We start from the raw sequence: 16,986 nt of genomic DNA, 5'->3' as shown, positions 1-16,986 counted from the left end.
GATCCCAAACGGCATCTGGCTACTGAGGTCTTCCTTGTCCTTGCCCTACTTTCCCTTCATGCAGCTCAAGGGGCCCATCCCCTCCATAGGACTGGTGGGGAGACACCAGGAGCCTCTCCACGGGAACCTCTGAGCCACATGTGCCCACCTCTCCTGGCTGGCAGCATTCCCATCCCCAGGGTTGTGGGCTGGATACACTGCCGGAGATATCAGGCCCCATCCCTGGGACCTGTGATGTGACCTATGTGGCAAGAAAGGGTTTTGCAGAAGTGACTAAATTAAGGATCTTAGGATGAGATTATCCTGGATTATCTAGGTGGGTCTTCAATGCAATTACATGTGTCCTTGTAAGAGGGATGCAGAGGGAGACGTGATGCAGAGGAGACCATATGACCACAGGGGCAGAGATTGGAGTGATATAGCCACAGCCAAGAGGCAAGAGGCAAGGAATGGACCCTGCCCTCGAGCCCCTGGAGGAGTGGGGCCCTGCCAATACCTTGATTTTGTCTCAGTGGTTCTGATTTTGGACTGTGAGAGTCCCTTCCTGTTGCTTTAAGCTGCCAGCTACGAGACTAGCACGCTATGGGAGCCTGCGCTCGGCCTGGAGCCTGCACTGTGAGCAAGGTTGGAGGTCTGCTGCCCCCCACCCTCAGCTCCTTGAACAGCCCCAAAGGGCAGGCTGGGGCTGCTTCCTGTAGCAGGGCTGGCTGAGCAAGGAGTCACCCTGTCATCCCATCCTTGCTGACCAAGGTCAGGGCTTGACCTGGGATTTCTGGGGATGGAGTTCCAGAGTGTGCCCAGGACCCAGATGAAGAGCAGAACGGATGTGGTGCTGCCACAGATGACCAGCTGGGGAGGGGAACCCTGGGAGCCTGGATGAGAAACGGTGGGTGTGGGAGAGAGAATCGCTCGTGGGGGAGGGGCCCTCCGCTCTCATCGGGTTCTGAGACCCCTGAACAATCAGCCCCCCCACCTGCAGACCCCACGGAGGCAACTGCAAAGCCCCCTCTTGACAAGCCAGCGCAGCTGGACTTGGGGGCCCACGGCGCACCGGGCAGCACGGAGGAGCGTGGCCAGGCCATCGCAGGGTGACGGACGCCGCCCGACCCCACCCCGCCCGCAGGAGGCGCACACGGCTCGGGGTCGCTCAGTTTATTGGTAAAACGGGCACTGAGCGTGGCGCAGGCTGGACACGGAAGCTAGGGCGGGGCGCTTTTCCTCTTGAAGAACTTCCACTGGACCTTGATGGCGAGCATCCAGTCGCGGACCGAGAGCCGCTGGCAGGCGGAGGTGCAGACGTGCGTCCGGCGCGGGGGCGGGGCGCGGGGGCGGGGCCGGGGCGCGGGGCGGGGCCGGGGCGGGGGGCGGGGCGCGGCGCCGCCGCCGAGGGGCGCGCCGCGGGCGCCCGCGCTTCACTTGCCCGCCTTCTGCGCCTTCTGCGCCGACTTGGTGACCTTGCCGGCGCCGCCGCTCTTCTTCTCCACGTTCTTGATGACGCCCACGGCCACCGTCTGCCGCATGTCACGCACGGCGAAGCGGCCTGCGGGGAGGGGCGTGAGCGGCGCGCTCCCCGGCCCCCGCCCGCCCGCCCGCGCGGGGGCGCTCCCGGCCGGCGGGGCGGCGTCGCGCAGCCTCCGGGCCAAGGAGCCCCGCTACGAAACCCGGTGGGTGCCTCTGCGGTGCCCGTGCCAGGGCCGCGGGGCAGGCGGCCAGTGCGAACTGCGCCGCTAGACTAGCTGTGGGCCTGGGTGGGCCACTAAGGCCCTTCATCTGCAGAGGGGCCACCATCCCGGGTCTGCCCGGCAGGGCCACCTGTGCTCCGGGAGACAAGGCGTGGGGCTCCTGCTACGCTCCAAGTGCAGCAGAAAAGTAAAACCCCTCCCTGCAGTGGTGCCCTCGGCCCGGACCCTCTGCCCAGGGCTGGGCCTCCCGCGGACCCCACTCACCGAGAGGCGGGTACTGGGAGAAGCTCTCCACGCACATGGGCTTCCCTGGGACCATCTCCACGATGGCCGCGTCGCCCGACTTCAGGGACTTGGGGTTGTCCTCGAGCTTCTTGCCCGAGCGCCGGTCTATCTTCTCCTTCAGCTCTGCAAACTTACAGGCGATGTGGGCCGTGTGGCAGTCAATGACCGGAGAGTAGCCAGCGCTGATCTGCCCGGGGTGGTTCAGAATGATGACCTGCGGGCAAAGTGTCATGAGGCCATCAGTGACAGGGGGACACCAAAGCGGGGAGAGGCTACAGCCCACCCCCAGGTCCCTGGGGCCCGAAGTGCTGACCATGGAGGAAGGTCCAGCAATGGGACACCCACCCCTCCAGACCTGGACCCCGAGATCATTACCAAGCATTGACATAAACAGAAATGAACAAACCACAAGAGATAAATGGGCAGGTGCACTGCTTGAAAGGGCCAGTGGGCCGCTTGTACTGTCAACCCTGGCCAGAACCAAGGCAGGGGGACGACAAAATTGGACCTCAAGTTTTATATTTCAATTTCTCAATAAAGCCAATTTTTAAAATTGTTGTCGCGTAAGGAGGTGATCAAAGAGGCTGCAGTGAAAACGTAGAGAATAAAAGAATCACAGCGACATTTCAGGACCCGAGTAGGACCTCGGTGAGGCCTGAAGCGACAGGCCTGGCTCACCTGCTTCTGCCCTCCCGTGTGCCCTCAACCCACGCCAACCTCTCCACGCCCTGGGGCCACGTTTGTAAAGCAAGTCTGAGTCCTCCCCAGCACCAGGCCAAGGGGGTGTCCAGTGCTCCAGAGCCACTTCCCTGAAGACAGCCTGTCATCACCCCTGCAGGAATGGGCCCCAGTGGCCACCACACAGCCACCCACCTGGGAGGTGAACTGGGCAGCCTCCTGGGGGGGGTCGGACTTGCTGTCCCCACACACGTTGCCCCGGCGGATGTCCTTGACGGACACATTCTTCACGTTGAAGCCGACGTTGTCTCCGGGCAGGGCCTCACTCAGAGCCTCGTGGTGCATCTCCACCGACTTCACCTCCGTGGTGATGTTCACGGGTGCGAAGGTCACCACCATGCCAGGCCGAAGGATGCCTGTCTCCACGCGGCCCACAGGCACAGTGCCAATGCCTGGGCCCAGAGGAAAGGGGCTGTGAGGGGCAGTCAGGGCCCAAGGGGCACCCCTTGTCCTCCCTGGCAGGCCTGGGGCATGGCCACATGGAGGGAATGAGGAGACAGGGAGACCCCGGGCAAGGCAGACACACTGAGAGGTTCTCACAGAGGTGGAGGCTCCCCTGACCCCACAGGAAAGGAAGGGACTGAACAAGAAAGTTCCCAGAACCTCTCAGGAGGGGGAAGGGCAAGGAGAAGGTCACCTGGATCAGGGGTCCCTTCCCTGCCCCCAGGTGGCACTGTTCTCAGAGGCACTGTGGGTCCCTCACCTCTCTGAGGCCCCTCCTTATGAGGCACCAGCATCACCGCAGGTGGATCACAGCCCACCTGGGATTATCCTGCCTGGCTTCAGTGCTCCTGGTCCCGGGGGCTGTCCCTAAAGGGACATGGGTGCCACCCCCTTCTCATGGATCTGCTAACACTTGTGTGGCTGCACAATGAGTGTCTGGTCTCCTTCACAGTATGAGGGAGGCTCCACCCCATCTCCCTGGTTGTGATGGAGGCTCGTGTGACATTACAGCATGAGCATGACACCCCACCCTGCCACAGGCCCCTGGCGTCTCCAGCCCAGATCCTCATGGTCTCACGCTTGTTTATGTCTCTATCATCTCGTGAACAGCATCTCTCATTCCTGGGGGAGGAGAATACGCACCTCTCCCCTGTGCCATCACCCTGGCACCAGCTCCTGGCATAGGACCAAGCACTTATCTGGAGGGAGGAAGACCTGGCAAACACTGGCCAGACTGATGGATGGTGGGGTGAGCAGCTAGAGGGATAGATGGATGGGTGGAGAGATGGACAGAGAGACTGATAGAGAGATGAATGGATGGATGGGGGATGGATGGATAGATGAGGGGTACCCCAAAAGTTTTGTGCAGTGTGGGAGGACAGGCAGAAATACCCTGGCGTTGGGAGCTCCTTGCTAGGGCCTTGGTCTCAGGAGAGGGGTCTGAAAGGCAGAGCTGGCTGAAGTGGGCTGGGCACCCAGAGTGGACCAGCAGGGGAGCCCTGTGCCCTCACTCACCACCAATCTTGTACACGTCCTGCAGAGGCAGGCGCAGGGGCTTGTCCGTGGGGCGCGTAGGGGGCAGGATTGTGTCCAGGGCCTCCAGCAGGGACACACCACTGGCGTTTCCTTCCTTACGCTCCACTTTCCAGCCCTTGAACCATGGCATCTGGGCAGGAGGAAGAAGGCACCCATCATAGAGACGGCCTTCACCCACCCCACCCCACCCCACCCCACAGTCCCAGTCGGGGAATCCTGGTGCAGGTACCTGACCTGAGGGATCCTGGGGAGCAGGGGAACAAAGCACCCTCCCTCCACTGCCTAAGAGCCAACTGAGATGCTGAAAAACTGACCCCTCCCAGCTCACACTCCCAATATCCGAGAGACACTGAGCAGGGAGACAAAAGGAAGCAGATCCCCCGCCTCGGCCCAGACCAGACAAAGGACTACCTGGCCAGGCCAGAGGCACAGAGTTTAGCCTCAGCTCCAGAGACCACTGTGCCCACCATCTCCAGGTGTGGCCAACACATGGCTACCCAGGACTTCTCCTGACAGCAGACCCAGCACCCTCCTAGCACCGAGCCCCCTGGCCCACCAGCCCCAGATGGAGACAAGGAGAGAGGGCTTGCAGCACCATGCCCCAGATCCATTCCCAAGGACGGAGTCCTCCAGACAGCCCAGAACACCTCCAGTATGGGTGCCCAGCCCACCAACAGTAGCTCTCCAGCAGTTCAGACATGGGAAATGTGGGGGTGGGTGTCCTGTTGGCCTCCCCAGGAGGGTGGAGGGTGCAGTCAGCTCCCCCAGCACTACGTGACATCCCATGAGGAAACGTGCAGTCCACAACACTCAAACTTGCTGCCCAGGAAGATGGGGGGCCCTCCTGCTGCACTCCAGCCACAGGGCTCCAGGGTTGTCTCTCCTGACTCTCCCAAGGGTCCCCTCCATGCCCGCCACCCTCAGTGTGGGCTGCAACAGTGCTGGCCAGAATGAGTGGCCATCCTTTTGGGCCAGGGTGTCTTTGGCTTGACAGTGCCAAGGCACTAGGTCTCGGGTTCCACAATTTCAAAATAGCCAGGTTCCACTCGCCACCTCCTGCTCAGAGTTCCTGGGACACTGGCTGCCCAAGTGACCAGCAGAGAGCCAGCCCTTGGCCCTTCCCAGAGCCTGACCAGTTCCAGGCTCCAGGAGGCGCCTGGAGGATATGAAAATTAACCCTGTTGGGGCACAGCTCCTGGACACAGGGCCCAGAGGCCCCAGCAGCTCTGTCCCTGCAGTGTTGACCTGGGGGGAAGGGGTGTCCTCATCAGAGAAGGGGCTGCAGGAGCCTCTCTGCCAGCCTCATGTGGACCCCAAGGACACCCACAGGGTCTGGCTCCCACACTGACACAGGTTAAGGGAGACAGAAGGGCTGAGGGGAGTCTGGGGACAAGCTCTCTGACCTGTGCCCCACCCTGACCTGGCCCTATCTTCCAGTGCTCTGGGCCGTTGGGAAGGGGTCTGAGCAGCCCCACCCCCTCCTGCCAGGCACTCACATTAGGCGAGGGCTCCAGCATGTTGTCACCGTGCCAGCCAGAGATGGGCACGAAGGGCACAGTGGCCGGGTTGTAGCCAATCTTCTTGATGTAGGCGCTGACCTCCTTAACGATCTCGTCGTAGCGCTTTTCGCTGTAGGCAGGCTCTGTGGAGTCCATCTTGTTGACTCCCACAATGAGCTGCTTCACGCCCAGCGTGTAGGCCAGCAGTGCGTGCTCCCGAGTCTGCCCATTCTTGGAGATGCCCGCCTCGAATTCGCCCACTCCCGCAGCCACGATCAGCACAGCACAATCCGCCTGCCCAGCAGGCACAGCACCATAAGCCCCCAGACCCCACCTCGTGCCCAGGTCACTCCAGGCAGCAGGTAGGGGCCTGGACAGTCACCTGGGGATGGGACCTGGGAATCTCGACCTTAGAGGCAGTGGCGGGGGCTCATCCATCTGTCTGTCTGTGTGAATGCCATGGCAACATCAGGGATTGTCTGGGTTTGTCTGTCTGAATATCTCGGTGACCTCATCCTAGCCTCTAAGTCTGTCTGCCTGCAAAGGTGGCCCTGACAGTGGCAGGCTGTCCTTGCCTGGTAGAGATGCTAGGACACTTAATCAGTTCTTGGGGCAACTCTGTACCAGGTGGGGCAAGTGGTGGCAAAGGTGAGGGTCTTAGGCCCTGAGGAGGAAGCAGAGGAGACCCAACTATCCTTCAATGATTCCAGGGCCCGCCCCCAGGTGTTCTCTGAATGGGACCCACCTCCTGGCCCCTGTGGCCCTGCAACCTGCCTACCTGGGATGTGCCAGTGATCATGTTCTTGATGAAGTCGCGGTGACCCGGGGCATCAATGATGGTGATGTAGTACTTGGTGGTCTCGAACTTCCAGAGGGAGATGTCGATGGTGATGCCACGCTCCCGCTCTGCCTTCAGCTTGTCCAGCACCCAGGCATACTTGAAGGAGCCCTTCCCCATCTAGAGGGGTGGCATGTGGTTCAGGGTGGGACCCAGGACCCAGGACCCAGTCAGCCTGGCCAGCAGGTACCTGGAGCCATGGGAGCAGCTCCTCACAGCAGAGAGGCCCAGGCGAGAGGCAGGAAATGGGCCTCAGCCCCCCTTGCTCCCCATTGGGACCCTGGGACTCTGGACCCACCTCTAGAACAAGGGAGCCGGACACGAGGACCTCTGAGTGACACCCAGACCTCAACTCTGCCCTCCCAGGTGGGAATATCCTGGCTTCCAGGTCCAACCTCCTGCCTCCTAAATGGGCGCAACTCAAGCATCCACCAGTAGGTGGTGCAAGGGCCTGGGACCAGCTCTTGGAGAGAAGCGGGAGGCCAAGCTCCTCCCCTGGCTAGCGGCTCCCCTTTATCTGAAGCTGGAAGCCACCCCCCCCCAGATCCCTGCCTCAGCCAGAGGCCCACAACACCACTGGGTTTCAGGTTGTCAAGTCAAAAAACCCTCTGTGATTTCTTTTTAAAGGAAAAAAGAAAGAAATCAGATGAGGTCACAAGCAAGGGCCTGGCTTTCCAGCTCTTTCCATAGCCAGCCAGGCCTGCGAGCAGCTCTGAGGCTCCTCCACCCCTTCCTGGCCCCACCTGAGCAAGGCTGGGCTGCTCTCTGCAAACACCTGTGCCCAGTGCCCAGCGAGAGTCCCACGCCCAGGGGCGAGGGCTGTCATTAGGACAGCAGCCTCGGTCACTGCCCAGCTGGACACAGCTCCCTGCCAGAGCCATGCACAGACAGGGAGAGTTCTGGCTACCTGGGAGGCCACCCAGACAAGACCCATAAAACCTGAACCAGACACCCTGAAAACAGTCTCTGCCCCCCTCCACCTCCAGACCCACAGGGAGGAGTGACACAGCTTTGGGGCCCAGGCATAGAGGGAAGCTCAGAGCACCCCACTCCAAGGCCAGAAACTGTCCCCTCCTGGGCCCTAGCCCCAGCCACTCTGTCATCCAGGTGAGAGCCCTCACAGCTCCCCCAGATGGGAGCTTTTCACAGAGCTCAGGGGCGGGGGGTAAGGGGTACAGAGAGCAGACCCCCTACTCCATGTCCACTTTCCACCCACAGTGGCCAAAGAGCAGCTTCGAGAGAGGGAAGATCAGCTCCTGGGGCTCCTCTCATCCTTACCAGCAACCAAGCCCCCCACCACCCCTGCCAAAGGGTGCCACGCTAGACAAGCAGCCCTCCCCAGTTCGGCATGAGAAAATGGAGCTGATGGGCTCAGTGCCCATCAATCAGCTATTAATAGCCACCCTGAGTCCTCGCCCAGCCCTGGAACAAGTGAGGGCAGTGCCACCTCCAGCCCTAGACCTCAATGCTGAGGACAAGGGAACCCAACCCTGGGGGGCTCAAAAGGCAGGCTCCAGGGCTCTAGAGTCCAATGTGGCAAAGTGTTCCAGAGCTTTCTGTGCAGGGCAAGAACGCAGCCTCCAGGCCACCCCCTACCTGGGCCAGATCCAGCAAGCCATCTGCCTCCCCCACCAAGGACAGCCTCAGAGAGAGGCTGCCCTGCTCCCCCCACGCCACTCCCATCTGGACCCTCTGACATACACACGCCCCACAGAGGGTTCTGTAGGGCTCACGCCCCTCTTGCCCTGGAGGAATAAGCCAGGCCACATGCCCCAGGCCTGAGAAGGCAAGCCCAGCCTCCGAGTGGGCACTGTCTTCACAGTGCAGGCAGATGTGGGAGCCCCACCCCCACCCCAGACTCACCTCTGCAGCTTCCTTCTCAAACTTCTCAATGGTCCTCTTGTCAATGCCTCCACATTTGTAGATGAGGTGGCCTGTCGTAGTGGACTTGCCTGAGTCCACGTGGCCAATGACCACAATGTTGATATGGGTCTTCTCCTTGCCCATTGTGCTCGGGGTGTGGGGAGGGGCTGCACGACCTGGGGTGCTCTGGCCTGGGGCAGGGAATGCTGAGCAGTGATTCTGTGGGGTGATGGTGAGGGGGACAGGTGACAGAGAGCCTTAGAGGAAGGCCCGGCAAAGACACAACCCTGCACAGACCAATGGCACATCTCTGCCCACAGACCTGGCCCCCACATCCAGGCCAAGTCCCCATGTTTGGTGGTTAGGTGGGGAGGGAAAAGTGTCCCCAGTCTGTGCCTGACCCACCTGAGCCAGGTAGCAACCCAAACAGCCCAATCTTCTGTAAATATCTAGGCCTACAGAGCCTGTGCTCCCCCCACCCCATGAAAGAGTTTAACCCACATCTGGAGACACTGAGAAACACCAGGCTGGGTGAGCCCCATGACCAGTCAGGAGCCCAGGGATGAGTCACCCTGCCAGCTCTCCAGTGCCCTTTCCTGATGCTGTTCCCTCACCCAGAGTTCTGGGCAGGACACTGTCCCCCACCGCACCACCACCACCCCCAGAGTTGCATAGAGAAGGAGGGTCAGTGCTCCCCATGCCCCTCCTCAAGCAGGGACATGGATGGCACCATCTTCCTCTCATGCCTGCCTGGCAGGCACCAGGAGACACAGGCTGGTCCAGAGCTCCAACAGGGCCATGTGGTGCCCAGGTCAGGGGCCCAGAATAGCCTGGGCCCTCCCCAATCTGGGCAGGGGGCAGACAATAGGGCAGGGAGGTGGAGGTCCCTGCTCTGCCCAAAGGAGGAAGAATGTGGCCCCAAGGCAAGCTCAGCAGGTGTGAGAGATGCCCTCAGCCTGGTGGGGGCTGGGGGGCACCCTTTCCCCCTTCTAGGTGGTCAGGGCCCAGGGTGACAGCCCCTGCCTCATCCTGGAGGTCAATGAAGAATCCTAGGCAGCCCAAGGAGGGACAAAGGGCTGGGGAAAGAAAGTGGGCACCAACGCCAACACTAGGTTGTGGTCACCAGGTGGATTCCAAGGGGGAAGAGAGGGGGCTTCTGACCAGGGCCTCCAGGTCTCTCCGCCTCCCCCTCCCCCATTTTGTTGCCTGGTCACCCCCAGAGGCCCGACCCTTACAGGCCCCCAGTACTGAGGACCCTGCCCAAAACCAGAAGGGCCCCGGGTGGTCCCAAGGTCACAGCAGCAGGGCCATAGCCACCGCCCAGGAGACCCGCCCCTGCCACCCGGTAAACAAGCGCCACGGAGGAGCCCCCACCCCACCCCGGCCGCCGGTGGGGACCGACCCGAGGGTCGCGGGGTCCGGGCACGCAGAGGGGGCGGCCGCCCAGCCCCACCCCGCCGGCGAGCGGCGCAGCTTCTAGGCGCTGGGCCCAGTGCCCCTCTGCCCAGGACCGGTCTCCGGGAGGGGGACCCTCCGCCCAAAGCTGGCGGGGGAGGCGGGACTGGGACCGAGCGTCCTTACCAGAGCCGAGGTCTCGGCAGAGGGACGGGCGGCGCCGGCGCCGGCGGTTTTATCTCCCCGGGACGGGTCCACCTATTGACGGCGCGGGCGCAATGCACGGCGCCCCTGCAGTACGGCACTGCGGTACCCGCGGCGGGCGGGGCGCGGGGCGCGGCGCGGGCACCGCGCTCCGCGGGCGCGCGCGGGCGCGCCGGGCGCGCGGGGAGGATGCGGGCCGGGAGCGAGCTACGGCCGCCGGGGACCAGGCGCCCCGAGGGAGCGCGGGCCCAGAGAGAAAAACAGGCGGGGCAGGGGCAGGGGCAGGGGCAGGGGCGCCCGAAAGGACGGGTGGGAGGGATGGCGAGAAACGCGGCCAGGGACGGGACCGATAAAGCAGAGACTGCAGCACCAGGCTCAGGCACAGCCAGAGAGAAGCGAGAGAAAGCATAAAAAGAGGTCCCCAGGGAGGGGACCTGTGGGCACAGGGTGGCAGGGACGCTGGACAAGGAGCAGGTGAGGCCTGAGGGCTGGGGAACAGCCTCAGGTGGGGGTTCTGGGCTGCGAGCCTGGCCTGCATCTCCCAGGGTCAGGCCTGGCCCTGATTGTGTGTTTGGTGCCTGTTCTGAGGCACCTCCAGGATGTGGCCCAGGCGGTGCAGGCCCACCTAATGGGACCCTGGGAATCTGCTCCTTTGCAGGCCCCTGACCCACTGCTTGCCACACAGCTTACCCCAGCAGGCCCCCAAAGCCAGGCTTCTCCCCACCTGGTGCCACAGTGTGGCCCCAGGAACACTGGCCTCCAGGGTTTCCTCAGCTTGGCCAAGAGGCCTAAGGTTCCATCAGCAGATACACTGAGGTCATCATCCCCCTAGACCCCTAGAGAGGACCATTTTCCACCCTGGGCCCCTCTCAATGCAGGGACACTCGAAGTCTGTCCCCAGAGCACTGCCCCCCCAATATCTCAAAGGGCTGCTCTGGTGTTTACATGTTGACAGGGCTCCCCAGGGACAAAGGGTTTGCCAACACAGTAATCAGCTCCAGGAGTCCCAGGCTGTGGCCCCTCAGCCTCCCTCATTCTGGGTCCTGGTGGGGTCAGGGTGCTAAGCCACAGATGGTCCCATTCTGTAGGAAGTGGGAGTCCCAGAGGGTCCTTGGCAGACCAGGGAAAGCCAGTAGGTTTCGAGGAGAGGAATGGGGTAACCCTGTGTTGTGTGGGCCTCCTGGGGCCTGCATCCTGTCAGGTCAAGTTCACCATCATTGCTTGTCCCTGTGGCCAGCTCCCATCTACCTGGATCCAGAGGACACCCACATTGTTCTCATTTTTGTAACTCAGGGTCTGGGAGAAGGTGGGGCAGGGTCTCAAGAAATGTGTGTTGAGTGGGTGAGAGCAAAAGCCCAGTGCCCAGCACCTTGCACTGGGGGGTGCCTTGGGGAGGCCCCAGTGGATCAGGAAGTAAAGGGGGGTCAGGGCAGTGGTTGGGGCCAAGCAGGTCTCTCAGGCCTGTGGGAGGGTCTCTCAGGGAAGGTGAGGCCCACCCTTGGGCTGTCCCAGGGGTCTGCCCCACCCTCAGACCCACAGACCGGGCAGATGACCCGGCACTTTCCAGTGCTGCTGATACCGCCAAAGAGGAGCCAAGAATTAAAAATAAACGCCTGGCAAGAAAGCGAGACCTACCTCTCCCCTCCCCTCCCAGCTGGTCTCTATATTTAATGCGTCCCCTCCTGCCTGAAGGTTACTTGGGATTTGGGAGATGCTGGGATTGGCCCAGGTTGGGATGGGCCAGAAATGGGGCAGGAGGCCAAGGTTCCTGGGACACCCAACCCAACTTCCCCTGAGAGTCCCCCCAGCACCCAGGACCCTAGGCTGCCTGCAGCCTCGGAGGGTATTTATCAGACACCCTCACACAAAGGGCTGAGCCCCAACCCTCCAATCCGGGCTCACCCGCAGCTGTCAGCTGGCAGGAACCAAAGTGCCCTGTGGCACCCGTGCTAGGGCTGGCCTGGGCTAGAGGCCATGCTGCCTAGACCAGTGGTCACCGCTGGTGGAGTGCAGCATCCTCTTGAAGGGCCTGCACACTGCCCCAGGCAGGGGTGTCAGGTGGTTTCTTCAAAGGGCCTCCGACTCACACCGGTCCACCTGCAGCTGTTCTGCCCTGCAGGGCCGGGGAACCAGGCAACTCAGCCATCTGGAGATGCTCAGGCCACACAGATTGTGAGACTAAGTGAGCTAGATACTAAATAATAACACACCAACAGTGCAAAACAGCTCCTTCCAGTGCCAGCACCAAGACCCACTGAACAGCTGCTAGCCATCGAGTGGAACTTAGTGACTGTAACTACTGGTCGGTACTGAATAACTACTAAATACCTCATGACCTGCTAAACAGCCAGTCACAAGCCTTGCCAGTTCACCAAGTGCCTCTCCAGGCTGGCCGAGGACCCACGGACCAAGAGCCAGCTGGGCATGGAGAGACAAAGCACAGTGCCCAAGGTCACAGAGCCAGCAGGGCAGAGTTTGCAGTCGGCTTGAAAGGCCTGAGCCAGAAGCTCACCCAGGCCACCTGAGTCGCCCTGCTCTCATACTCCCCTTCTCTGACACCTGAGCCACTGATCACAGGGGCCCCCATAGCAGCAAAGGTCGGGGACTTTGCCAACCAGGCTGGTGCAGCCTCACAGCACACTTCCAAAGAGGCAGGGGAAAGGGGTACAGGCCCCCATAACTTGGGCCCCAGGCCTACCCAATAGGCAGTTTGGGGAGACACCGGCGGCCCCCTCTTTGACTGGCTCGGGTTTGGAGCCTGGGGAAAGAAGATCCTGCTAGAGTTAATGGTTCTCAAGCTGTCAGCCCTGGAAATAAACCCGCCTCCCATTGGCTGCCGGTGATGTCACTGCTGGTTAATAATAACCTGCGGATGCATAGGAGGAACCACCTGTGCCTGTGCTGCCCTATGGGGGCCTGGAGAGCAGGTGGGGCTGGCCACCAGGATGATTGCCACTGGGGCAGAGAACAGGCAGGGGCAGGGATTAACGTGCCTCCAGCCTTGGGGTATCTCAGAATGACCTCAAGCCCTGGCCTTGGGCTATGGCTGCCCTCTGACCCTGAGACAGTCATGTCTCCCAGCCCACCTGGGCAGCAGGACCCTTGGGGTCAAGTCTCCTCCCTCCCCCCAGCTCTCTGCGCCCAGCATTCAGGAAACTGAGCTGTCTGCAAGGTGCAAATTAAGTGGTCTCCATGGTGCAGAGGACCTCTTGGCTACGGCTCTTCCCTCAGAAAAGCAAGGTCATGGCCCCTAAATCAGAGGAGGAGGGGAAGGCAGGGGAGCAGGGGCAGAGGTGTGGGGACAAGCTAGCCACATGCACACTAGCTAGACCCTCGAGCCAGCCAAGGGCCCCACCAGCCAGCCAAGTGAAACGGGGAGTCGGGGTGATTTACTGGACAATCCAGGGCCACCAAACACTCCACCCTGTGTCTGGGAGAGCACGAGGCTGGCCTGAGTCTGCCAGGGAAGTCCAGAGGGGGACACAGCTCCTCAGGAGGGGGAGGGCAGCCTGGCTCACCCACCCTCCCCTCCCAGGGCACTAGGGCCTTAGGAGCTGTCTGGGGTCACCTGGTACCTACAGCGCAGGAGGAAAACATTGCCATGGTGAAGGCACAGGCGGCTCTTCAGGCTCCTCCCCCCGGGCCGGCACCCCCCAGGAGAGGCGTGGACCTGTGCGCAGCAGGCACCCACACCAGAGCTCTGCCTCTGCCCTGCCCGTGCCCACACCCACCTGCTTCCGACGCGGGGTCCGGTGGCCAGGAGAATGGAGTGGCCAGGCCCTTCCACACCATTCTGCCCACTGCAGGCTGGGAGGCCGAGAGCGGGCAGCCCCTGCCGGGGCACAGAGACAGAGGGGACAGCCCAGGGGCTGCAGCATCTGTGGCTTCTCCTTCCCCAGCTGGATCCAGGTCCCCCGTGGGGGCCGACAAAAGCAGAGCTGTCCTCCTGAAACTCTACTCTGAGCGATGGGGAGGCCTCCCCACCCGGGGTTCAAGGAGTACGTCTCTGGGTGAAATGGCCCTGGGGAACTGAAGCTCATTAGCAGCTCAGGGCCATGTTCTCACGCCCGGGGAACCTCCTGCCTCAAAAGCAGGAGATGTCACGGGGTGGGGGTGGGGGTGGCCTTCTAGCCTTGAGCAGACGCAGGAAGCCAGGCAGCAACAGCTTTGGTGGGTGGTGGAGACTCAGAGCCTCCCTGCACAGGAAGACTCTCCCCACACCCGCGAGACCCCGACACTGGACCTAGGTGCAGGAAGGACGGGTCCCTGAGGGACACCTTGTCTCTGAGCTCTGAACTGCACACTGGTTGATTCTGTTATGAGAATTTTACCTCAGTAAGAAGACTTGGGTACTGTGACTCTATATTGATATGTCGGGTGCTCGAGTTGTTGCAGTTTATTCATCTTCCCACCTCACTCTTAGGTCTGCTAATTTGTGTCTTCAAAACTCTTACTGGAATTTTACTGGAATTGCATGAAATCTAGACATCTATTTGGAGGGAATTGGTGTCTTTTCTGTGCTGGGTCTCCATTTACTTAGGTTTTCTTTTAAAATTTATTGATTGATTTTAAGAGAAAGGAGGAGAGAGAGGGAGGGAGGGAGGGGGAGGGAGAGGGAGGGAGGGGGAGGGAGGGGGAGGGAGGAGAGAAGGAGAGAGGGAGGGAGAGAGGAGAGAAGGAGAGAGGGAGGGAGAGAGGGAGGGAGGGAGAGGGAGGGAGAGAGGAGAGAAGGAGAGAGGGAGGGAGAGAGGGAGGGAGGGATTTGTTGATCCACTTATTTATGCAGCCATTGGTTGGTCATCAATGTGCCCTGACCGGGGGTCATACCTGCAACCCTGGCACGTCAGGACAATGCTCCAACAACTGAGATACCTGGCCAGGGCCTTAAGTCTTCTTTGATTTCTTTCATTAGCATTTAATTTTTGGCATACAAGCTCTGTACATGTTTGGTTAGGTTTATACCTAAGTGATTAGTGGGCAGAGAGTTGCTATCATAAAATGGTATTTTTTAAAATTTCTGCTTCTGCCCAGCCAGCGTGGCTCAGTGGTGAGCACCGACCTAGGATCCAGGAGTTGGTGGTTGGATTTCCGGTCAGGGCACATGCCCGGGTTGGGGGCTAGGTCCCTGGTGGGACAGCTGATCAATGACTCTCTCATCATTGATGTTTCTAGCTCTCTCTCCTTCTCCCTTCCTCTCTCTGAAACCAATAAAGATATATATATATTTTTTAAATCTCTTCCTCCATGTGTAAATTGCTAGTATACATAAGTTTGATAGGTTTCTGTGTGTTGACTTCGTATCTTGCTGCCATTCTTCAAGTCGCATTTCTGTAGATTCCACGATGGGAGACCACCAGGCTGCCTGCTGCCCCAGAATAGGGGCGCCCGCTCACCTGGGCCCGGGGCAGGACAGTCTCTCGGCTCGGGCAGGGCGGCAGTGCTTGCTGAAGGTTCTCGATGCTCCTTGGCTGCAGATGCTCTTCCAGCCCTCCTCTCCTCAGGTTTTGTCACAGCTCGCTCCCCATCACTCACTTGGTGTGTTTCTACAACAGCTGCCTTGGCCCGTCAGAGCGTCCCAGCAGCTGGGCCATCTCAGTGTTAGAGCCAGTGAGGGCATTCCCACTCCAGTTGAGATACTCCTGGTGTTTTACACTGAGAAATTTTGCATTTTATCCTGAAGTTTAGTCTTTGATGAATAAACACTGGTCGGTTTGTTGCGTGCCTTGGGTTGAATTTCAACAGGAATGGTTGCTGCTGACAGTTCTTCCCAGTATCAACACTTGCATTTGGGGAGAGAGTGTGTTGGCCTCCTCAGGGCTTCCTGCTGAAGATCTGCAATGCTTTGTATTACACAACTCACCCTCTCACCAAGTGCGCCTACTGAATGCTCGCTGCATGGCCGATTCTCCCTTCGCCACTGGGGCCAGAGATACGATCCCTGTTCCTGGAGATTGTGCTTCACCAGCAAGTACACAGATTACGCCGCTTCCAGTAGTGAAAAGGGCTGTAAACAATGAGCATATCTAACTTTCACTGCGCACCTACTAAGTACTAGGTACTAGTCCAAGCATTTACATGGAGCATCTTAACCTCAAAATAGCTCTGAGTCCGGCACTAGCCACCTTACAGATCAGGCAACCGGAGGACAGCAGCCGTGGCTGCTGCTCCCCGAGGCGATCATCTGGTCACACAAAGTGCCTCCCACATAGCAGGCTTTTTAAAAATCCTCACCCCAGGATATTTCTTCCATTGCTTTTTAGAGAGAGTGGAAGGGAGGGAGGGAGGGAAGGGGAGAGGCAGAGACAGAAACATCAATGTGAGAGAGACACATCAATTGGTTGCCTCCAAAACGTGCCCCAACCAGGACCAGGGATTGAATTTGCAACCCAGGAACATGCCCTTGACCGGGAATCAAACTGCAACCCTTTAGTGCGCAGGCTAACACTCCAACCACTGAGCTACACCAGCCAGGGCCACATTTATTAACTACTACTCAGTAGTGGCATTTTCTGCAAATGGTGACATTATCTACAGTCGCTCCAGCTTGTGCTCAAGAGCTGGGCAGTGGAAGCCACCTGGGAAGGGGTCTTCTGATCCTGAAGGTAAGGGGCCGCCGTGCTCCTGGTGGGGAACCCCGTTCTCCAGGAGCAGGCTGAGGAGCCCTGAGGACTTTGACAGAGCTCTCAGCATGCCCCTAAATACCTGTGGCCAGAGTAATAGTGCAGGTAACCAACAATACAGGTAACCGTAACAGCAACAGCTCCCAGGTACGAGCGACTGCTGACAGCCTCCACTCAAGATGCCAGCCCCTTCCCTCCCCCATATAGTCTCCAGAGAACAACTGTTAGGAAGGTACCATCATCACCCCCATCTCTCACAGGAAGGGGCAGAGGCTGGGGACTGGCAGGAACCACAGCTCCAAGCTAGAGAGAGGACCCACCTGAGAACTCCAGGTCTAAAGCTTCCTGCCCTCCAAGGGGGGCAGCTCTGTCTGAGGGTGGGG

At 60.1% G+C, this 16,986-nt stretch overlaps 1 protein-coding gene across 1 annotated transcript; it reads right to left on the bottom strand.

Annotated features, from left to right (window-relative positions):
- Window positions 1-1,364: 1,364 nt before the first annotated feature.
- On the bottom strand, window positions 1,365-10,094 carry EEF1A2 (eukaryotic translation elongation factor 1 alpha 2). Its single transcript, XM_081149080.1, has 8 exons — window positions 9,966-10,094; window positions 8,385-8,603; window positions 6,462-6,641; window positions 5,681-5,977; window positions 4,164-4,314; window positions 2,841-3,097; window positions 1,947-2,181; window positions 1,365-1,540 (listed from the first exon to the last, which is right to left on the bottom strand). Exons 2-8 carry the CDS (start codon window positions 8,526-8,528, stop codon window positions 1,413-1,415), a joined length of 1,392 nt encoding a protein of 463 aa, XP_081005206.1. The 5' UTR covers window positions 8,529-8,603; window positions 9,966-10,094; the 3' UTR covers window positions 1,365-1,412.
- Between the last annotated feature and the right edge of the window lie 6,892 nt (window positions 10,095-16,986).

Source organism: Miniopterus schreibersii (genome assembly GCF_964146895.1).
Source record: "Miniopterus schreibersii genome assembly, chromosome: 10".
NCBI lineage: Eukaryota > Metazoa > Chordata > Mammalia > Chiroptera > Miniopteridae > Miniopterus > Miniopterus schreibersii.
The sequence above is the reverse complement of the archived record's forward strand: the minus strand, read 5'-3'. Positions and strand labels throughout refer to the sequence as shown.